Source organism: Balearica regulorum, chromosome 2 (genome assembly GCF_011004875.1).
Source record: "Balearica regulorum gibbericeps isolate bBalReg1 chromosome 2, bBalReg1.pri, whole genome shotgun sequence".
NCBI lineage: Eukaryota > Metazoa > Chordata > Aves > Gruiformes > Gruidae > Balearica > Balearica regulorum.
The window spans coordinates 100,268,075-100,291,908 of record NC_046185.1 but is presented as its reverse complement, the minus strand read 5'-3'; the positions used below and the strand labels follow the sequence as shown (position 1 = coordinate 100,291,908).

The 23,834-nt window shown below is 39.1% G+C and overlaps 1 protein-coding gene across 5 annotated transcripts in view; it reads left to right on the top strand.

Moving 5' to 3' along the window:
• The window catches only part of KIF13A (kinesin family member 13A), a 120,035-nt gene that overhangs the window by 30,699 nt on the left and 65,502 nt on the right, over positions 1-23,834 (top strand). For all 5 annotated transcript variants that reach the window (XM_075745141.1, XM_075745137.1, XM_075745136.1 and 2 more), the window contains 2 exons: positions 15,740-15,752; positions 23,329-23,389. In XM_075745141.1, coding sequence (XP_075601256.1) covers positions 15,740-15,752; positions 23,329-23,389 — 74 coding nt within the window. The remainder of the gene's footprint in view (positions 1-15,739; positions 15,753-23,328; positions 23,390-23,834) is intronic.

Below are 23,834 nucleotides of genomic sequence, written 5' to 3'. Positions count from 1 at the left end.
TTAGTTTAAATTTTTGAGAAATCTTACCCGTCAGCTTTTGGATCTTGAGCACTTACTTTTCTGTTTTAAAGAAATTGTCTCTATTGCCAAGTTAATCTCAGTAACAAACAATGGGAGGGAAGAGTTGAAAGTTTTTGTGGAATCTCCTATTTTCTCTTCTAGTTGTTTTTATAAAGCTCTAAAAGCAGCTTCAAAAGTTCACCTGAATTAAAAAAAAAAAAGTACATTTACTAATAATATTATTTCTAAATTCTCAGTTACTCGAAAGATTTATTTTCCCACCAGTTATGAGTACAGTCTCACCCATGATATTCTCAGAGCGGTGTATTGTTACAACACTGAAGAAATTGTCTGAGGACAACAGCAAATGTGATACTTGAAAAAATTATTTTCTTTATAATTAGGCCCAGGCTTTTACACTTTGTCAAGATTCCTCCCAACTGCAGATGCGCAGAGCAGCATCTTGGTGCTCCATTCCCCTTTGCTCAGCATCACACCGCTGTGACAGCATTGCTTGCTGTGGTGGTTTAGCCCCAGCCAGCAACTGAGCACCACGCAGCTACTCACTCACTCTTCCCCCCCCCCCTTCCCCCCACCTCTCCCCCAGTGGGATGGGGAGGAGAATGGGAAGGAAAAGGCAAGACCTGGTGGGTTGGTATAAGGACAGTTTACTAGGATAGCAAAGGGAGAAGGGAAGACAAAACAAAACAAAACAAAACAGTACTTAACAGAGTATACGAAACTGGTGATACAGAATGCAGTTTCTCACCCGAGGATCGTACAACTCAGACCGCACGCTCAGGCCTGTCCCGAAACCGGACTGTCCCCAAGCCACGTGTCCTGGAGCTGCTATTGCCCCTCCCTGGCTAGCCCCCCTTTTATGCTGAGCATGATGTCACATGGTATGGAATACCCCCTTTGGCTAGTTTGGGTCAGCTGTACTGTCTATGTCCCCTCCCAACTCCTTGTGCACCCCCAGCCATCCCACTGGTGAGGCGGTGCGAGAAGCAGAAAAGGCCGTGGCTCTGTGTAAGCACTGCTCAACAATAAGTCCATAGAACAAAAACATCTCTATATTATCAATGCTGTTTCCAGCACAAATCCGAAACATAGCCCCATACTAGCTACTGTGAAAAAAAAAAATGAACCCTCGCAGCTGAAACCAGGACACTTGCCAGCGCAGATTTTGAAGAGACTGTTTAATGGTTGATCTTTACACGTCTCTGCTATTAACAAAGAGAATGGTGGTCCTGTGAAGTAGCACACCTGGGGGGACACAGCGCTGTCTGTCACTGCAAGGTGTTGCATCAAGATTTCACTTGAGAGGCTGTTGATGCATCTGTGGCCCCTCGTATCTTCAACTGCATGTGCGGGGACCTTTGCTCGCTAGTGTTCATGCTGCTGTCGCTAGATCTTGTGATGTAGAAGTTGGAGATAACAAGCACTCTCCGCTTCTGCTGTCTACCACTGTGTGATTCATGGAGAAATGACTACTGATTGTCATTTTCTTCTATAAGGAAGAAAGAACTTTATCTTCCACTTGCCTCCTATTCTCCCCTTCTCCTACCCAAAAGGTTGAAGAATTTATTCATTATGTTTAAATAAAGAATGAATTAATTTTAGGAGGGGATTTGAGTGTGGGATCCCCACTAACAAAGGAGAGGATTTGATGAGACTTTTCAGTGTACAAAGGAGGCTAGCCTTCTCTCCCTCCCTCTAAAGGGAGTAGAATGGTACTAAGGATTTTTCAGTTTGACAAGCTGGGGTTGCATTTGATTTAATGTATGCAATGCTATCTCCCAGAGAATTTTTTGAATGAGAGAGGATTTAGAAAATTCTTGATGGTTCCTGCAGCGCTCTACAAAAATTATGTCTATTTGTATCTGCCCAAGAGTCAAGAGTTACTGTTCTTATAGTAATTAAAGTACTTACCCTAATTTCTTCATACAGGTTAGTCTAAAAAAGTGCCATTTGGGAAAGCTAGGTTTCTATTAAAAGGTTACCATTTTTATGTATCCCTATTTTGTGCAGTTGACTTATTTTTTCACTTAGCTTGATAGTAATTTTTATATAGCTGATGTATAACTAAAGGAAATGTTATATTGAGCTTTTGAGTTTTGGTTGTACACGTTAGGGGCAGATTTCATTGCCTTAAAAAGAGGGGGGTTCAATTAGGAAAGACACATTAAATATGAAGTCATTGCTTTTCTGTTGACTAGTTAGCCACAGATGTTGCACAGAGGAGTAGGTACAGGTATGTTCAGTAAGACATGCAGAGGACATACATTTTTGTGGGAGGTAGCACAAGGGACATTAGGTAGAAATAGAATTGCAATCCCAAAATGTAGCTGCTCAGTTTATAGTATAGTCATGGAGATGGAAAGCTGTGTCTGTATTTGAAGGAAGCTTTTGCATGTTACATTTATCTCGATCCTCAGTATTTAGAAAGTGAGGGATAGAAAAGCTAACATGCCTGTAAAATTTTCCATTGCAACCTATTGAGAAGACAACTGTGAACAAAGCAAATGTTTTTAGTCCTTTGGATTATGAAGCAAAAATACTGTCTCTAGCCTTGCTTTCTTCCTGGAGTATTATTTCTTGGATGCAGGTTTTGAATTGGATGGTGCCTCAAATCTGTTTGCAATATATTTTTAAAAAAAAGTACTGAACACTGCTTCATGTCTCAAGTTTTAGATTTGATTGTGCAGATGGGTCCTAAGGTAGAAGGATGTTTTTGCTGTATTTCACAACACAGTTCTGTCATTTTGGGTTTGGACTTTTGTACCACCTTTTTTCAAATTGTTGCATTTCTTAACCTGCAACTTTTTCTTCTGAAACAATGGAAAATGGTGTATTAATAATGGCATCATCATTTCAGATAATTGGAGAAAGCTGATCAAGGAGTTCTGCAGTTAACTTACCAACACTGTTAACTTATTTAAAAAAATTAGTGCCTAGCAAAAGTATTGATAGCATTTTTAAGAGTCGGACTTCGTTATTTTCTACAATGCTTTTCAGCAATCCCTATGTGAATGGTATTGGGTGGATGGTTTAGTTAAGGTCTCACACACGATTTTGTTCCCTTTAGAAGGGACATATTCTTTCTGCAAGTTTCCTTAGCCTCTTTTTACAAAGACTTCTGGAAGATTCAAGACCCAAAATAATTTTACAGGTCCCAGTGAGTTATTTTAAGCTACCAAGGCACTGACACTTGTGCTTCAAGTGTTTTGGAGCAAAAGAAGCCATTCACAACCCATGGATTGTGACTTTTGATTTCTCTTGGTTATTAAAAATCACAGACTCCGTAGTGGTAAGCCACATGTCCCACCAAAATCTTCTCTCCCACCCCTGCACACCTCATGTGGAGTCCTGAAGAGGTCTCTGCTTGGTCTGGTATATCTTCTTTTATAAATGAACTGGAGAAGGGGTGAATACTGGTATGACAGAGTATATTGGCAGCACTATGCTGGCAGCCACAGAAAGTCGTGGGAGGACCTTCAGGTGGGTTGTGGCTGGCTGATAAAAGGGTACATGAAACTTGCTGTGAAATGTGGGACTGTTACAACCTACTGAGGAAGCAGGTTGGGAAAGAGCAGGGAACAAAGGAGGAAGCTTTGTCTCTCTGTGCAGCTGCAAAGAGATCTTGACTGCTGTGTTTTATTTCGGCCCTCCTGTCTCAAAAAAAAGTGTGCTGGAACTAAGTAGTAGTAGAGAATGACAGTAAGGGTGGTGAGCTTACAGACCACTTTTACATGAGGAACCAGTAAAAAAAAGTGAGAAGCCTTTGGTCTAGAAGATGACAGCTGGGGTGGGAAAAGGGGTATGGTTAGAGATCTGTACATCTGTGAACAGCAGGAGGAATGATTTACTGCCTGGTATCTTCCAGGAGCTGTGGGACTTTACCTTAAATTATCAGGAGGTGGGTTCAGAACAAATAGAAAGATACACTCCTTTTGTGATATGCAGGTAGCCTGGCAGTCAGTACAACTTCACCTCTCTCTCTCCGGCTTCATGTTCCCAACTGCACGTTGATGTTTACTGTGCGCGTTCCCTGCATTGGTACAGCCATTTTCTGGTTCTGTAAACTAAATTGGTGAAGATAATTTTTAAAATAAAGATTGGCAAAACAAACTAACACTTCCCCTGATGCATCGACTCCCCTCATCCCATGTTTATCTGGCAGAGGCACAGCCAAATGTGACGCTGTGGCACGGAGCTGGGAACAAGAAGCTGGAGAAGAGCAGAAACTTCTTAAACTGGCTTTGCCGCTTGAACAATTACAATGAGGTATTCTTAGGGCGGCTGTTGCCAATGTCTGTTACTCTGAAGCTTACTCATTCTACCTCAGACCTGAAACAGAGAGTACACGCTTGAAGCCCTACCTGTTTTTCCTCCTCCCCCATCCCTGCAGAGATAAAACTATTTCACCTGCAGCCTAGTTAAAGATACAATCTCTGCTTTCAAAGTTTTCCTTTCTGTTTCTGAAATGTTCTTAGCACTTCCTAGCTAAAGTAGTTCTTCAGCTTTCAAAAATTAAATGATTTCTACAGTTCTCGCCTCCTTCTTTCTTTCCTGATGTCTAATGCAAACTGAAATTTTTCATAATTCATCCCTTTGCAATCCACAGAAGACCTAGGCGATGGTTCTTCAAGAGGAGTGTAGGAATATAGCAAAGACTAGAGTTATGCTTTCTATGTGAAAATATTTTTGTTTCTATGAATGTACATATTTTCCAAACTGTTTAAATATGAATGTTACTTCATAAGCAATGCAGTATGAATACAACATAGGAACTCTACCATGCTAAAAGACACTTGGTAGAACCTCTTCTGAAATATTCTCTACTTTTCATATCCACTATGTTTAAGAAATACGAGTTCAAACTGATGTGAAGATGGCTAGAGCACTGGAGAACTCACATAAAATTGTGCTTAGAACTAGGAGAGAAGCATAACGTGTGAGACCATATGTAGAAAGCAGAGTTGGATTGAAGTGTTAAATTACAGCATAATGTTGGCACAAGAACAAATAAATGAGATTAAATTTCTTCACTATCAGAAATGGGGGAAGTTTTCTGGACAGCAGGAGAATGAATAGCCTTCCATGAGGCAGAACACCACAACTTACTTTGAATTGTTCAGACTCCATCTTAAAAGACTTTATGGCATTGTTACCTGTGACGGTTATAGACTGTGTGACCTGGAGATCCTTGCTCTATGTTTTATTGCTTTATTCAGCAAGTTAATGGATATTGGCAGATGTGATCACACTTTTTAGCTATAAGAACAGACGTAAGTCATTTTTTTGTTTCTGTCTTCTCAGGAAATACTGAAAATCCATTTCAGTTCTGAGGTAATTCTTTGATCACAGTAATGACTTGTGCACCATAATATTGTAATCTCTTTCTGGACTTTCTTAAAAGCCATCAGTGTCTATGAAGTCTGAGATTACTTCTGTTTCTCCTATGCTATCTTGCAATGCTCACTAAAACAGCATTCTTGCTGTGCTTGTGATCTGTATGTCCACGTTTACTCTTTGAAATCAACATTTTTTATATTGAGAACTGCTTCTAATACTTCATCTGGAATTTTACTTTTGACTTGCACTGTAGCATTGCTGTTTGTTTTCGAACAAATTGCAATTTTTATGGGACAGAGGCCAACTGTTTTGTGTGTATTGTAAAAGTGAAGTCTATTGTAACAAAACAAATAATTATAAATTATGCCTCTCTTCTAAGTTTGAATGCTATACTACAATTGCTTGCATTTAGCTGTGGACTCATTCTCCACTGAGGCACTTCAAAGCTGTATCTGTCTTCCCTTACACAGAGATTCTGTCTAGAAAGTTAAAGTCAGCAGTAAATCAGCTTTGTCTGTTTTAACCATTTTTAATATTTCTGACTTGCACATGCAAACTACTTTTTTTTTTTTCCATGAGAATTATTTGAATATGTACTTTATGCCTTCTGGCTCTTACTGAGTTTTCTTTCAGAGTTTGTCTTTAAGCATTACATTTGCACTGGAGCTGTACAGTCACTTTCTTAGTAATGACTGTGACCATCTGCTTAGAACTAAAGAAAATAGAGATTAAATTAAACCTCCTTTATCTGCCAGAGAAAACTGAAAATTGCTACTGTGATGATAAAGTAGTTCAAACTTGTTCACTGAAAATAATAGGTGAAACTTGGATGCCAGTCCTTGCCTGATAATGTCATTTGATGGGCACAATGAATAATAGTCTTCATAGGAGACTGTATCTTTTCGGAGATGTGAAGAAATTTCAGGCATAAAAAAAAGATGTGAAACCCTACTGAAGGTTGCTGAGCTGCCACAAATTTTATATTTCATGTTGAAAATTTCTTTTTATGAAACTGATATATATGGGTTGGTGTGGGGAGCATGTCACCAAAGGATTTTTTTAGAGGTGGTTTTTATTGACTTTTTTTAATTGATACAAGTCTGGGATGATAGTAATGGTTACAAATTCCTGAATCACAAACCTTGCAGATCATCTTTTATACTAATGTTCATGCTACTACTCTATGCCAAAATATCGTTAAAAAATAGATTTTAGCATTTTTCACAGAAGGGCTGAGGTTGTCAGGGACCTCTGGAGGTCACCTGGTCCACCCCCCCTGCTCAAGCAGGGCCATCTAGAACCGGTTGCACAGGACCATGTCCAGATGGCTTTTGAATATCTTTAAGGAGAGATACTCCACCAGCTCCCTGGGCAACCTGTGGCAGCGCTCGGTCACTCTCACAGTGAAAAAGTGTTTCCTGATGTTCAGAGGGAACCTCCTGTGTTTCAGTCTGTGCCCGTTGCCTCTGGTCCTGTCACTGGGCACCCCTGAAAAGAGCCTGGCTCTGTTGTCTTTGCATCCTCCATTTGGGTATTTATATCCATTGATGAGATTCCCCTGAGCCTTCTCTTCTCCAGGCTGAACAGTGCCAGCTCTCTCAGGCTCTCCTCATAGGAAAAATGTTCCAGTCTCTAATTTTTAACTTTTTAATTTTTTAATTTTTTTCCTGATTCTATTATTCTCTAGCATATAAAGCCAGACTTCCTTAAGAACATGAATTCAACAATTTAGGATTCAATTAGATCTAGAAAACAAATTTGCTTAATACTGGATTCAAATATCATTTGGGGTTTTTAATCTGTTAAAGTCATATATTCCAGTCATAAGATGATCCTTGTTTGTTTTTTTTTTCCCCTGCAAAGATGTTAGACTCTTATTGTTGCTGCAGATCTAAATATTTCCTGGTTTGTTGTACATAAGTGGTGTGTACTTCATGTTTCAGTCTAGGAAAATTTAGGGATCTAGTTTATTTTTCCACAGTGCTAGTTATAGTGGTTGCATAGAAGTCTGGAGTATGTGTCGCTCTTCTCATTTATGTCTTACCATACGGCACGTGGCGTGTAGGTGGATGTCGTTACTACCAAGTGCATGTTATTACATACATAACATAATGCCTTGCTATGCTAATGTGTATTGTCCTCAAACCTGGGTAAAGTTTTAATTTCAAATACAAATTAATGAACAGTGTTTTCTTTCTGATAAGTTCATTTAATATTCATGTAACTCAAAACCCATGCTAGGATGAAACTAAAATAGTAATTTGTGAATTTTGCTGAGTCTCAGATAACTTTTTCATAATGCTAACATGCATTTGCAGAGCTGTGTGAAAGGATGAAGTGTCAAGCTCAATTAGCATCTCTCTTGAAATCTCATTAGTAACATAAAGTAAATGAAATTTGAACGATAATTTTCCCTGTCGTGGTAAAGGAATGTGATGGTGAGACTTGGGGGTTCTTGTTTGTTGTCCAGCCTGAACACATGGTCAGGACTGTTGCACATGTATCTTCAGAAACTTCTCAACCATATCCTTGTCCTGATCAAATAAGAAAGAATATGCTTACCTTCCAGCAAAAAGAGTGATTTTTTTTTTCCTTTTTTCCATTTACTAAGTAAGGTGTTACAACTAAGGGTCAGATCTAGTTACTCAGTTAATACCTGATGTTTAATTCTTTCCAGTACATAGCCTTTCCACTAACTAGAGAACTTCTGTCTTGAACCTCATCAATGAAGCTGCTAATGGCTGTTTATATCTTTGTAGCAAACTGTAATGCTTGAGTTTTGAACAGGCAAACAGAGTAAAATTTAATTTATGAAATGCTATGTTGCTTATCAGATTTCCTTCACATGCCTTTGAAAGTGATCTGTATGGCAGTAAATACTATATACAGTGATAAAATAGCAGTATATTTTTCAAGTAGCTTTGAGCACTACCTGCACAAGGGGTGTATCTTCACTGTAGCCTAGTGTTTTGATGGTTCTTACAGGCAGCATTTCTGAAGGAATTTCTCAGGAGTGCTAGGCTTGAAAGGTAACACTTTCCATTGACATGGAGGCTTACAAGGTAGCTAATAGCTGGGAGTAGCTAACCCAGGTGACTAGTTGGTTGGGTGTGAGAGTCTCAGTAGAGTTTGTGCACAGAGTTGAAATACCAGTTAATACTTGGGGTATTTTTCTTCTTGAGAGTGCTAGTAATAATGCAACAGAATAAGAATAATGGGTGCCTAATAAATGCCACGGTAATTTTATTAACACCTCTAGAATGTGTTTCCACATACTTTCCAGAACTATAGTATGTTTGCCCTGACAGCAGTTTCATTGCATTCAGGCTAAGAATCATTCAAGACAAGTCTTAAGGTCTTGGGTTCTGAGATGGGATTCTTTTTCCCCTCCCTCTTTTCGTCAACCTGATTAATTAGTAAAAATCTCCTCATTTAGATTCTTTTGCATTCAGTTTTATTGAAAAGGAGGGAAAAAAAAGCCATTTTAGAACAGTCAGGACTAGATAGCGTAACTAGTAGGAATCATTAGGTAGACTTGCATTCCTTCCCCTTTTGTTACAAGGCTAGCTGGATGTTAAGAACAAGCTTAGTATACTTGTGATTGTGGTTATGCTGTACTTCTAATACGTGTAGCAGGTTTTCATTATGATAGCTAGTCTTGGATAAGGTTTGAATGAGTATGATTAAAGACTTGGGGAAAAACAGAGTAATGTGGTAAGTTCTGGATGGGGTCTCAGCAGTCAGTCTCTTGTCAGAGCAGAACGACAATTTTAATCAATTTTTGCCTTTTCAGTAAAATTAACTGACATGGAACTTTTATTAAAAAAGCAGCTTATTTTATGCGGGACGATAGACAATTTTTTTTTTAGTGAACTTTCTAGCAAAGTGATAGATTAATCTTTCTGCTTATGGGTTGTGACTGTTCTAAGCCGATTGCTGTTTGCAAAGTGGCAAGCTGTTGCATGTAGGACAGGTATCAGCCCTTTTTCAGGCTGTCAGTAGAGGTTGGTTTTACATGAACACCAAGGCTTCTGTGTAAAGATTAGAAGCACTTGAACTTCATGTCAACAGATTAGTGGCATTGGAATAATACTGCCTTGGGCAGTAAGAATAGTCAGGACTTGGCAGTGGAAGGTAAGGTGGGGACTAGTGGTGTTCCAGGGCAGTTGTCACTTTGTTTTTCATCTTGTAAATGTCAGAATATAATGCCTTTCATTTATTTGAATGAACTTGTGTTGGTTTCATAACCTGTGGTGCCTTGTTTGGTTTTTTTTTGGTCTTTCGTCACTGTTGTAGTGGATGAAAGAGTGAAATCCTGTTACGGTGAAATATCCAGGCATTTTCTAGGTTTGTTTCGTGTCATGGAAGTCACTCTGCTACTGTAATGTCTATTTTGTTTAACTTGCACTGCAGTATTTATCATTCTGATTTCAGTGTCTGACTTTTCTCTTTTTGTGCATATCATAAGGTTTGCAGTGAGTAGCACAACTTTTTGATACAATGTTTCCATACAGTGTGAGACAGCAACTTCTTTTTGCAGTATGCATCTGTTTCTGGTGGTGTTTCTGATTATGATCACTACTGCCTTATTATGCAGGCACTTGCTCAAATTGCTTTACTTGTTAAAATCGTAGAATCATAGAATGGTTTGGGTTGGAAGGGACCTCAAAGATCATCTAGTTCCAACCCCCCTGCCATGGGCAGGGACACCCTCCACTAGACCACGTTGCCCAAAGCCCCATCCAACCTGGCCTTGAACACTTCCAGGGAGGGGGCCTCCACAGCTTCTCTGGGCAACCTGTGCCAGTGCCTCACCACTTGTAACAGGAAAGAATTTCTAACATCTAATCTAAATCGACCCTCCTTCAGCTTGAACCCATTACCCCTTGTCCTGTCACTACACTCCCTCATAAACAGTCCCTCACCATCTTTCCTGCAGGCCCCTTCAGGTACTGGAAGGCCACAATGAGATCTCCCCGGAGCCGCCTTTTCTCCGGGCTGAACAACCCCAACTCTCTCAGTCTGTCCTCATGGGAGAGGTGCTCCAGCCCTCTGATCAGCTTCGTGGCCCTCCTCTGGACTCGCTCCAACAGCTCCATGTCTCTCCTGTACTGGGGCCCCCAGAGCTGGACGCAGTACTCCAGGTGGGGTCTCATGAGAGCAGAGTAGAGGGGCAGGATCACCTCCCTCGACCTGCTGGTCACACCTCTTTTGATGCAGCCCAGGACACGGTTGGTTTTCTGGGCTGCAAGCGCACACTGCCGGCTCATGTTGAGCTTCTCATCAATCAATACCCCCAAGCCCTTCTCCTCAGGGCTGCTTTCAATCCATTCCTCAAAAAAAAAGGTTTCCGGTCCAGAGGGAAACCCGGCCACAGGCTGCGCCCGGCCCGGCCCCTGCCCTTCCCTGAACGTAGCAACCCAGCGCCACGAAAGGAGAACCGAAAGGCGCCGGGGTGACACACCACCCAGGAGAAAAGCCCAGCACCTGCGATTCCTTTCCTGGCTCCTCCGGGAGGAGCACCCATTTCTCCTCAGCGCCTCACGGCGACCTCCCTCTCACGGGCCTTATTCCATCACCCCTCCCCTCCGCAGCCAGCCCCGGCGTCCTGTCGCCTGCCCGCGCTGCGAGGAGCCGGCCGCCGCGGGGGGAGGCGGAGCGGGGCCCGGCGGGCCGGGGCTGGGGGCGGACCCGCGGCTTGTTTTTCTTTTGCTGTTCTTCGAAGGATTATTTTGTCTATGGAACAGACTTTTGCTGCATAGGAGGATTAAACAGATACAGGGTATGTGCTGCCCACTGTATGCAAGAATATAAAATAACTAATTATTTATACTTGTGTATGTATATGTGTCAAGCAGTATGTAACGTAACTCTTCCAGGAATCCTAGTATCGAATTGTGATACCAACTTCACTGGTCAGTGCTATAGGAGGTGCCCCAGCCAAGCACAAAGGTGGGACACTGTTCCCTTTAAAGGCATTGCCTCTAGCGTGTTCTTTGATCATCTTTAGTATTTAGAAAATAGAAGGGGGGAATGGGCAAATGCATGTCCTTTTTCTGTGTTCTTTCTAGAGAAAATGGTGTACTGCCAGTAGTTTGCAGTACATGATCATCTGAAACTGTTACTGCGATCTTTTTCTAGATACGTGCTTTTACTTAGTACAGTGTCCATTAATAATATATAGGCATGCTTTTTAAGATGCTTGGTATCCAGCCTGCAAGTAACAGCCTGCAGTGATAAACCATGAGACAACGAAAGGTCCTAGAGCTGTGTGATCTTACTGTGAAAGATAGGAGAAACATCATCTCTTTGCTTCTACATAATTTACATTGTTTGCAGTTAGGAGTGCTGAATGTCTGCTCTCTCGGGTGCAGCCTTACATACATGGATAAACAAACAGTGCAGTTACTTCAATCCAGTAAAGCAAGGTGCACTTGTTATGATGATCCTACCACTGGTTTGTTCCCTTGCTTTCTGCCTTTGAGTGAGGCAAACACACACTGCTAGTGATATTCTCACCCTGAGCTATCAGGCAGCCTGATTTAAAAAACAAAAAAATTTTTAAAAACTCAGAACTATAATACTTGTTTTGAACAGCTTGTGTTTGGATTCCAGAGATGCTGGAGCAGTGGAATGTAAAAAATATTATTTTTATCTATCAGGATGATCTTTTAGATTTGTTCATCTTTATGCTTACAGAGGAAAGAAGGAAGACTCGTTTCTCAACTCAGCATAAAAAATCTGAGGACTTCTGTCCCTTTTCTAGTATGTTCGTAGTTGCTTGTAATAATTCTTTTGACCAGCGATTCTGAGGAGTGCCTCAATGACTATGTAGCTACTACGTGTAATCAATTAGTTATATATTTCAGAAAACAGAGAGTACCATGAATTTGCTGTGGTTGCACATGTGACGAGAGCAAAAAGGTATTTCAGACTCAGTGTTTTAGATGATGATTTCTGGTGTAGTCAGAAGAGCAAGTTGCAAAGCCATGTGGTTCATTCATCATCTGCTATAGATATTATATGTGGTTACTTAACATAGCTGGTTATGATTGCTTTGTCTTCATTAACTAATTGTGAGAAAGGAAAAGAATCCAGCAAATGCTTTCCAAAATGTGAAATAATTATAGCACAATTGTGACCTACTTGGCGTCTTAGCACAGCCAAATAGGAGATGAATTGGGCTGCATGGATATTGTTCCAAAGAATCTAAGACCTGTTTTTCAAAGATGCCTTGTTCCTTTGGCTCCTTCAATGTGGAGCACCTGGTTTTATACCTACATTCTCATTTTTAAATGTATCTTGCCCCTACTGAAGGTGACGTTCTTAATGAGGGGTGGGTGGGGTGATAAAACTCCATTATATGGAATGGGGAGAAAAAACAGTTATTTCAAGTGTTTTTGACATATAAAATATTTTTCCTTCTGGTAGAAGTGACATTTGGTTGGGAATGCTATTCACACTTGCTAAGGGACGAAAAACAGGTGTAGTTCTGAGATTAAGTCTTTGAGATCACAGTATTGTGTACTTCTGGAGGCAAGAGTGTCTTCTGTTGCTTCCTATTGCATGGGACTATTTTTCTAGTCCAAATACATAATGCCAGCTTATATCAACTTTTTATATCCTGTGAAATAGTGTAGGTAGTTAAAAAAAAGAAGAAATAACCTTTGCTGTTGTTAAACTACTAGCGAAATGCACTTCCATCGTGTACTGTCACAGGCAGTGGGTAGATGGCACAGAGAAAACATGGATGCAATCAGGAATATTTCTCATTCCTGTGCTAGCATAGAACATGAGAACTGACATTTTGTGAATCACTTCTCTTGGCAAACATGAGAAGCATTATGTTTAAATTTTAAATTTAAGCATTATGTTTTATTTTTAAATTTAAGCATTTAGTTTTAACAAGAGACAATAGGAAAAAAAAAGTTTGCATTAGCAAAAAGCTTTCTAGAAATTGGTTTTCTCCGTCTGGATAAAAATTGGAGGTAGCTACACACTCTGCGATCTTGATGTGTGTTAGCCAGGCAGGACAGGAGAGGCTTAGTACTGTTGTGAAAGATAAAGCCTGTATAGATACCCTCAGTAGACATACTGCTCAGTAAAGTTAGAAAATCATTCTAGTGATATTTTACTAAAGTCATGATGGCTTAAGGAGAAAGGCAGGAAGAAGTTCAGAAGTTCAGTGGGCTTTGTGGTTATTGAAATTCATACTTTTCCTCTGACCTGTAAGAATGTTTTTCAGGCACTTGGTGGTATTTACTTTTGGGTTTGAGTTCTAGGCACGTGAGAAAAGTCAGTCTTCTGAGTGTGAAGATGGAAGATGTCCTTTGTCAGGTTAAACCAAAATCTGCCATTGTGCAGACGCGTTACAAGGTTAGGTAACTCTGATAATTTCTTGAAGTGTACTAGCTGTCCACTTTAGATGAGATTTTGTTGTCATTCGAAAGGTATACCTGCATGTTGTCATTGACACCATGGATGATTAGACACGGAATTAAAAATTCCGGGAAATAAAAATTCTAATTGTTGTATCTCTGTGATCTGTGGTCTGTCCCTCCTCGCCCTCTCCTCCCCAGCCCCAGCTGTGACACTGAATCGCCACATTTGTATGGTCAGTGTTTGGTAAAAATTGAGACAAATTCAATTATTTATGAAGCTGAAAGCTGCTGGTTTCTGGGAAAGAAACCATACAGCATGTGTTGAAAAAAGAACCCACCAAACAAACCAAAAAACTTATTTGAAAAATTGATTGAGGCTAATGCAGGTTTTATAGCACATCTTTAAGCTGCTACAGATGTGATTTCTGGTAAACTGTGAACAGTTTTTATTTATTATCTGAATCTTTTGATTGAAGAAAGTATTTCAGAGTGTCTCCATCTGAATCACTGCCAGGATAAAGGTTACAGTGAGTTGGTTAGTTGGAAGTTCCAAATAGTGAAAAATATTCAAGGTACAGCTAAATGTGTTTTTCAATTAGAGTGTATTCTGCACAAGCTCTGAGCCATCTGGACATGAGTAGCTATGAGCTGAGCCTGTGTGGCCACCATTAATGAAAGGGTAAAGCTGCAATGAGTGGTTTGGCTCAGGGGCAAAGTATGTTTGCCTTATACCAGTACCACGTACCAGCTATGTAACTTCTGGTTTAGGCAGACATGTCATCTAAGGTACGAGCTGAGAGTAGGCAGAAAAGATTGTGTAAGATGTGTTTGTGGATTTGTGACTCTTCAGCTTTTTTGCTGAGCCGTTGTATTGTGGGTTGCTAAGAAAACTGCTCTAAAGTGGTGGTGTTCCACACCCCCACCCCCCTTCTGACTTGGTGGAGTTCATATTTGTAGTCTGGTGGGTGAAAGCATGGATTGGTCCCATGTGTTTATGCACTGAGACTATAGCCTCTTGATGTCTTTGAATTTTGTGTAGTGTGTCTGTTGCTGAGTAGATAGAGACCTTTCATCCATATCCCTATAAACTTTACTATGTTCTCATTTCAATACAAAATTTAAACATATGCCTGAGGTTGCAGTTTTCATGAATGGCCTAAGTCAGTCTAATTCTACACTGCATTTTCAGCTCCTCTCTTGTAGTGGTTATTAGCGAGCACAGGGTTGCACAGTGAGACAGGGCAGCAATCTCACTTGAAAGAAAGAAATCTCACCAAAAAACCTCAGACTGATTTAATTTACTATGTGGCCATATGGCTGCCAGCATAAGCAGAAAAGCATTTAAGGACAAGTTGAAGTACACTGAACTGGTGTCTTTAGTTTGGGGGTTTGTCTTCTCTTTTATTTCTGACAGCGCTCATTGGAGTTGTGTGTAAAGGGTAACTGTTTTTGCGTTGGCTTCCTATGCTCCACGTAGGCTTTCTGTGGCTAGGAATAACACAAGTTTATTTTTCTTCCCACTTCTATAATGTCTACAAGAAACATTTATTTGACTGTTACCTTGGTCTTGCGTGTGTAACACTGCTGAAGTCAGTGGGGCTTCATCCTGGCACCTTGGTCTGCCAGTTTGCAGGCTCAGTTTGCCACAAAAGATGGGCTGTGTTTTGACTTCCATGACAAAACGCATGCTTGTCTTCCTTCTGGAACTTAATGCTGTTAGATTTTTATACCTATAAGGAATCTGACATTTTCCTTTCTTTTCAATGTGGGGCTGTTTTAGTAATTAAGTAATTGCTGGTTAAAAGTCTGTGGTGTATCATATAAATATCTTCTGATCTGATTAGTCTTAAATACATTGTGGATTACAGAAAAGTTCAGATAATAGTAGTGATGTACACTGACTTTGTTTCTTTTCTTTTTCTTTGCCCCTTCCCTTTACATGAATGGTGTATTCATACTTCTCATCGTCGTTGCTGCTTTTTGTTTTGCCAATCATCTAGAAAACCACCCAAGGTAAGTGTTTTGTCTCTTTTTGCATTTGTACCTGCTTGAAAATGTTGACCAATGCAGAAGTGTTGGACATGTTGCTGTAGCATGTGATCAATACAGCTTTGATAAAGGAAAATACATTTTTTAAAAAATCTATTCCTCACACTGCTAAGTTAAAGACTTCATAATTCCAGAAGAATAAATTATAATCCAACTGACATGCAGACATATAATTTGTTAAAGCTGTGACCAGGACAAGCCGTGATTTTAATGCATACATAAAAACATTTGAAAGAGTAAATAGGTATTGTGTGTAAAACATTTCATTGCATATAATTGTGCTTAAAAGTTAAAATACTATTTTTAAAATGTGGCAAAACACATCTAGTAAGAAACGAACTGTTCTTGTTTGTAATTGATGATATTTAGGAATTAATAATTTGTGTAAAAGTGGCCAAAGTGTACTGGAATTCGCCTAGAAAAGATTCTCTATGCTGTTTGTAATGCAGAGGAAGGGAGTGAGGATGAGTGTTACGTACCTGTTGGGATAGAGAAGGAGCCTTACTGGGATGACAAATACAGTAGCAGTTTAGGACTGGTAGCAATGATAAGGTAAAAGGACTGTGTGAACCACGTCTTGTCAGCAAATGCAAAACACTGTATTGGTATTTTGTTTCAGCATTCTAATGATAATTTTATCCTTTTTGTTTCCATTGGAGGGTACTTTCTACAGCAGAAAGCTGTAGCTAGCTCTGAATGTGGTTTTATTTTATGTTATTCTGATTTGTAGATCTTCAAGAAACAGTGTATGTAAATCTGATATGACTTCTACAGGTGTAGCAGAGCATTCTATAGGCCTTCTGGGAGTAGAAATTGTGATGGATATTGATCCATATATCTGTCTTACATAGATATCTGTGGACTTTATGGTCCAGACAGCTATTTTATATGTGCGTGTGCATATTTAAATGTTTTATCTATATATGTATTGTTTTGATTAATTTTTTTAAGTATCAGAAGAAAACTTTTCAGTAAGTCACATGTATTATTCCCAATAGGCAGGGAAGAATAGAACAAACTCTATTTTAACACAAATTGAAGTAATCATGTTTGAAAAAAAAACAGACCAAAATATGTAGTTTAAGGTCACAGTAGGTGAAAATGAGTAGCACTGATATTACAGTTTAAAGTGATAGGCTGTACTGATTCCCCCCCCCCCCGAATGATTGAATTTCTTAAAATCATGGACCTAGTTTTTAATTTCTCAATTTTTTTGAAAGCATTTGATAAAGTTCTTCTGTCAATCCCAGTTAATATATCTAATACAAAAGAGTTTGTTCATGGTTAACAATTTTTAAAAAAGCAGCAAAACTTCCTTTCTGTTGTTGTAATTTCACAAAAACTTTTTTACAAGAGCCTTCATTTGCTGTAGTACATAATTCATGTTCCATTATAGGCAGATAAAGTTATTCTTGACACTATATAAAAGCTTAATTATGGCCTTGCATTTCTTTGACAAAAACCTAACAGCTGCATGCTTGTGCATATATGCCACGTTATTGTTAGGTATAGTTAGATGGTCATTAATATCCTTCAGCTATAATGCTGAAACTTAATGGTGTTGTGCAAAGTGTTTATCAATTTGAGACAGAAGAAGGTTCTTATTGTCAGTGGAAATAGGCCTTGAGTCTGTAAAGATGTAACATGAAATTTGATGTGTCTTGGTTTATACAGTTTTTAGTGTACTGTGTATAGTTGATTGTCTTCAAATTAGGATTTTTTTTAAAATGAAATTTCATAAATATTCTTCCAGCCATGGATGAATTGTGATCCTAGTTCAACTCCGTAGCTCAGAAGCTGTGGTAGGAAAACTTATTTAAGGATGTTAGGGTGTTTTGCTATTTCTTTAAACATCATGTTTAAGTGCATTACTAATCTTGGGCTTTTAATGTAATTTTGTGACAAAGGTAGAACAGTTGTTCACAAATCTCATCTCAGAACTGTGCCCTAGGCCACCTTTGGATTTTCTGTCCATACTTCTTTAGGCCTGTGGTAGGTCTTGTGTTTTTCGTACAGTGACTGACTTCTTTCTTTTTTAATTCTTCAGTGGCTTCCATTTACACTAAGCTTGCCAGTGTAGACTGTTTGCTGTTTCCTAATGTATCTCCTTTATCACTTACCTTCATCAGCAGTTGTAATAGGGATGTAGGAACAGCTGCCTGGTGAATGAACATTTCCCTTCCTCAGTTCTCCCTTGCTTTTCTTTTTAGTGACCAGGTAGCCCTGTAAGTCACCCTACATGTCAGACTGACTGCTTCATGGAGATTCATGTGAGCGATGTCTGCACCTGTCCAGCATAACTTTTTTCTCTGAAAACAAAACATGATTAATTGGCTATCTATCGGTCAGATGGGAATGGCTATTAAACATGTTAGCTGTGCGTTTACAGTATTGTATAGATGCATAGACAGTATATGTTAGGGGTTATGATCAGTCTGGGTAATGTACTGTTAAGTGCTGGAAGCCCCAGACTGTAGTCTATGCTGAGGATTAGGCTTCAAAACAACAGATAATGAATGTGAAATTAGACTCTTTTCTAAACTAATTATGCCATTTGGCAAGCAGTTAATATTGGATATGGTAGTCATTACCTGCAAGTCGTTCACGTAAGTGTACTTGCATGTGTAAACCCTGAACATTATTAATTCTTCAAGCCAACGATTAGGGGCTTTAATAAAAATGAGTTCTACAGAACACTGTTTTGGCTATTTAAAGTGTGAATACCCCTTGGCTGTCTTTTCTGATTCTGTGAGAAGTTACTACTGTGTAGCAGTCGGGTACAATGGCTCTTCTAGTTTAAAATCTGCAATCTTGTTTTAAGCCACAGGTACAGGTGAATTTGAGACAAAATTCCCAGATTTTTCACTGACGTGGTGGGATTGTAGACCTGCGTCACTGTTTGCTTTGCTGTGGAAGCCATAACCTCTAGCTGCCTCGTTAGCAAAATAGTAGCCAACAGCTGCCTTAAACTGCTGTAGGTGTTTGAAAAAATCCGAATCAAAGCCCCGTATCTTTTCTTTACTCAAACTTCATGGTTACCAGAACAAGTCTTTTGTTTAACTTTTAATAGTTACTAACACTCTGAGTACCATGCTCTGTAACCTAGAAATGGCCTACGTAACTCTGTTACCCGGGGTAATGTGCACGCTTATGGTGACTCTGGATACAGTAGTACCACAATCTAGCACTTCCTGGCTAATTCTTTCTCATTTTGATGCGTTTCTGCTGTAATGTTTGTGAGTTAAAATTCTTATAATGAATATACAATGAGTATGTACTCCAGCTCATACACATTTGTACTCCAGTTGTGCAAGATCTGTCGTGGTGAGTTGTGTTCCATTACTTGTAGTTCTGTCTGTTACTCGACTATTTCTAGATGTCTAAAATGTGATGTCCAAAATTTTTCCAGCTGTCATACCACTCAGACTGAAAATATTGTGCAATGTCAAACACTGAAATAATAGGGCTGGGAAAAACCTGCCCTGTTGGTCTCTTAGCTCCACTCAAAATTTTTGGTTTAGAAGCTAGTGTGGCAGGTTCTTGGCAGCTTCCTTTTATCTAGCTTTCTCTTTTAAATGTCAGGCTGAAGTATGAGGTACAGAATCTTGCAAAAATAAGAAAATTTCAAGGCTTGTTTGTTAGTTCCCTCTGTAATTTAAGAGCCCGGAATAATTTTGGGTCCGGTTTGAGAACTGGCCAACACCTGTGTGAACTTACATCTGCTTGTGGTTGAATGCCAACCTGTGCAGACACTTGAAGCAGATGTATACTGTTTTCCCATTTTGCTTACCTTCTGAAAATACCTTAAGCTTCCTGGTATAGTGGCTATGGAATTGACTTCAGAGCAGTAGGAAAGCAGAAATACTCATCCATATAGTCACAGAGAGTTGCTCAAAATGCTTAGAAGAATAACTGAAAGTTCAGGAAATCAATAGAGGAGATACAGGTAACAATTTTCAACTTTGAGTTTCAAACAAAAAATATTTGCTTTTTTCTTCTAATGTTAAAACACCTAAATGGAATAGATTTTTCCATAATGTAGTTAAAAATGAATTCACAGAGGGTACTTGAAGTTTAAAAAGTTCTGTTTGTGTGTCACAGATCTCTCCATTCAAATATGTTTCAATAGTAGTTTTGATATAGTTGAGTGATACAGTTTTGATATTAGTTGGTAAAGTTTTTTGCTTGCTTCAGAAAGCTAAAAAGGCATTTTCAGTGCCCAGTAATGCCCAGTTTGAGTATTGGCCATTGAGTCTAAGACTTCCTCATTAACAGAACTTCTGATAGCTTTGATAGTCATATTGACAGGGGGTTTAATACCTTCTTCAGGGAAATGCATCTTGGGGAGAAAAAATTAATAAGAAAAAAATTATTATTCTGCATACTTGTATCAAAAGAAAAATTAATACCCCCCCCCCATTTTGTTTTCCAGGAAGAATAATCAGTGAAGATGGGAGAAGGAAGGGAGCACCTTAGATGAGACTTAGAGGGTTTTTTCTTCTTCACAGTGTAGGTTCTGTATTTTGACCCCAAGTACACTTGTGTGCTCTACTTGGGACTACATGTCCTGCAGTTCCTGCACTAGAGGTCAGGAAAATATAAACTAGTAAGTCATCTTTATACAGAAAAGATGATCAAAAGGGTCACTCTTCAGGTAGGACACTGTCCTACAGGCATTTCCCATAAAATGGCTTCATTATGTACCTGAGGAAGAGCCTCAATGATTGGGACCAAGTTTCTTGCTCTTGTATGCCTTATTTCTTACTCTGTTAATTCTTGCATTTGGAATCTATTTTCCCAAAGGTCTGAGTTGTCCTGAAAATCGCTTTGATTGTGTGCTTCCTTAAATTATTGTTGCTGGGAATGCTCAAGATTACTGTTTTGTCATCATTGATCAAAGTAATTTTTAAAGTTTTGCCTGCCTGTTTTAATGGAGAAGGGAGTTTTACTGCAGCTGCTCTACATGTTTTGCAGATAGTGCATGCCCCAGCAGCTTCTACTTTTTCTTGCCTGACTTTTTTTTTTTTTTTTTTAAAGTAATCTCACTACTCCTGTTAGAAGGATTTGGCAAATTTCCAGAACAGATTTTATAAATAGCTTAAGTCCATGTCCTGGCTTTGTATGTTTAGTATGAAAACATACTAAAATGCTGTATTTATGTTTTTTTTTTTTTAATCTTGAGATAGAATTTTTCTCTTCCTATTGCATAATTATGTCGGAGCTTTTAAAAATGAATTTGACCAATTTTTACCTTTAAAAAAAACTCTAAATAAAAACTGCTTTTCTGTGAGAAACACTTGGCTGTGAGTACATATTTTAAAGTCTCTTTGCAAGATCAGTATTTAAATTATGAGTCACTGAATAATCCTGTCATGATTTTCCATGTTAACCAAGGGGAAAATGTGTAGGACAATAGATTAAACTGGCCTACAGTATTGTTGTATTGACATTTAAGTCATTACAGATGAGCATGTGTAGCTGGGTAACCTTTCTGAACTGGGCTGTGTGATCCACTGCAGAAAATACTTAGTTTCAAGGGGAAAGAATGGGCATCTGTTAGATTTGGATCCTTACAATTGGGTTTTCTTTTGTAGTTGGAATGCTTGCCATTTGATCGTAGAGAGATTAGGTATTGTTACCAAGTCCCGCGAGGAAAATTTCCTTAGAAGTGGAATGTGAGAAGAAAAAACACTTATTTCTTGGGCTGTAGAAGTTAGGAAAAGCGTTAGAGTGTTCTTACTGATGATGGAGAGTTCATTATGCTTGGATTTGAAGCACAATGAACAAATGCACAAAAGTGATATAAAATATCTCCTACTTAAGGTGGAGGTCTGAAGTTAAGGTGACGCGACTGTTGCATTTTGCCTGCAGTTCGGTGGCAAAACAACGTCTTTGACTCAGTCACATCAGGGAATGTCCTGACTCATGAAGTTGTCTCTTTCTGTTTGTGCTGCAGTAAGTGACTCGGACCTCCCTGTTAGATTATTATTATGGAGGTTTGTTTGTTTTCCCTTCAGAAGGGAATTCCAGAACTGTTTCACTCTTGTGGACTAAGTGTTGTCTCAGTATTGAGCCTTCTCTTAGGCCATTTGATGAGTTTTGCATTAAGTTGGAGGAAAGGGAAGGTGATGAGGTTGCTGCACTACCGGGTTTTATCTTTCTGAAATATTTGCAGTAACAGACATTTTCGGAAGAGTTAGGCTACAATGTATCTGTAGATTAGATTGCATAGTAATTCTGCAATAGCAGGGAATTCAAGGTGTTCTACATCCCCAAAAGCCAAAAGGAAATGATGTATCTTCTTCCTCACTTCAGGGTTTGTCTCACAGGGAATTTGACGTTTCTTCTAGTAGAGCCTGTAGCTCTTGCTCTATATTGACCTGCATGATTTGTCTCACTAAGGAGATCAGCTGTTGGAAGACCAGGCAAAGAAAATCTTGGCCCAGGCAAAGTTTGAATAAAGAAGGTTGTTTGGTTTTTTCCCCCATCTCTTGGGATACCAAAAGGAAAAAAAAAATAATCTGTGTCATTAACTCATCCACTGTCAGTTTACCATGGTAAAATGTGGGAAATACGCTGCATCTTAAGGTGTGTTTGTGGCAATATAAAGCTGTCAAAACAACAGTGTTAAATGGCTATACCGTGATGTTCTCAGCTGTGCGGAAAAAATAACTTGGATCAAATCCCAACATGTTAAGTGGTTTTACAGGACACTGTTCCAGGTCCACAAGCCCACTGAGCACAATATTGTATCTCATTCAATTTCTACCCAGCTGGAATTCTTGACTGAAATGATATTAAGTCTTTTCGTTAGAGCACGCTCTGATAGCTTGTTTGTCTAATAGAGCTACATTTTCTATTTCTAGTTTTTGAGCTTCCTCTACTGAGATCCAGTACTGTACTCTGAGTTTAGGCAGATAATCTGGTATTATTTATTTGCTCCTTGAGGCCTGTAAGTAGTAATTCTCTTCTATGAGCATTAGAAGTCCAACCCATGGTAAAACTTTTTTGCTTCTTGTATTAATGTCTGCTAAATAGTCATCTTGCCAAGTTCTGTATATTGAGTCCTTTCAGTGCTGTTTCATTACTGTTGGCAGAAACTTTTGTCAGCATTCCTGGAGAGGAGTGGAGCTAATTATTAGGTTTTGGCTGTGTTTTGAAGTCTGTATTAAGGACACAGTAAGCAGTATTTTCTATTGTGTATAATACAGATAGACAAGAAGTACCACAGTTCTGCAACTCTCAAGATTTCCCAAAAGTAGTCCTGCTGATGACGCCTTTTTACAGTTCTGATTTATGATCCATAGAAACAATAGAGCCTAACTGCAATTAAGCAGTTATGGATTTGTACTGCTTTAAGAGTCTTGTAGCCACAGAATCACAGAATGGTAGGGGTTGGAAGGCACCTCTGGAGATCATCTAGTCCAACCCCTCTGCTAAAGCAGGTTCACCTAGAGCAAGTTGCACAGGATTGTGTCCAGGTGGGTTTTGAGTATCTCCAGAAAGAGTTCCTAATTTATATTTTTATGTGCTTCTATAGGTGTTTGCCTTTGATCACTGCTTCTGGTCCATGGATGAATCAAACACCACAAAATATGCAGGTAAACTATTTTCCATACATTTGACAGTAAATAATTTGAGAACATATGAGAGCTTGGGGTTTTGTTTTGTGGAGGTGTTTTGCATTTTGTAATGTGATGCTCAGGTGACTTCTTCACAGAAGCAGATTTCTCATTTTTAAAGGGATTGAGTCATCTGAGTGCTAGCGTCTCAGTTTAAAAGGAATGTAAGCTTTAAGGTGCCTGGTACACTGGGAGGGCACTGGAGCATCAAGAGGGATGCTTTTACATCTAAGCTATAGTGTTTGTTCTTTTAATCCCCTGGAAGAGCCTTTTTTGAGTATTCTTTTTGTCACTTAAAACTAAATCTCAGTTTTGCATCAGAAATTACTTCTGACTAATGCTAGTGATGAACGTGTATGCTTTCAATGGTTTGCATTCCTGTGCACGAGAGAGGAATAAAGCATGTTATCCTCAATGTGGTTAT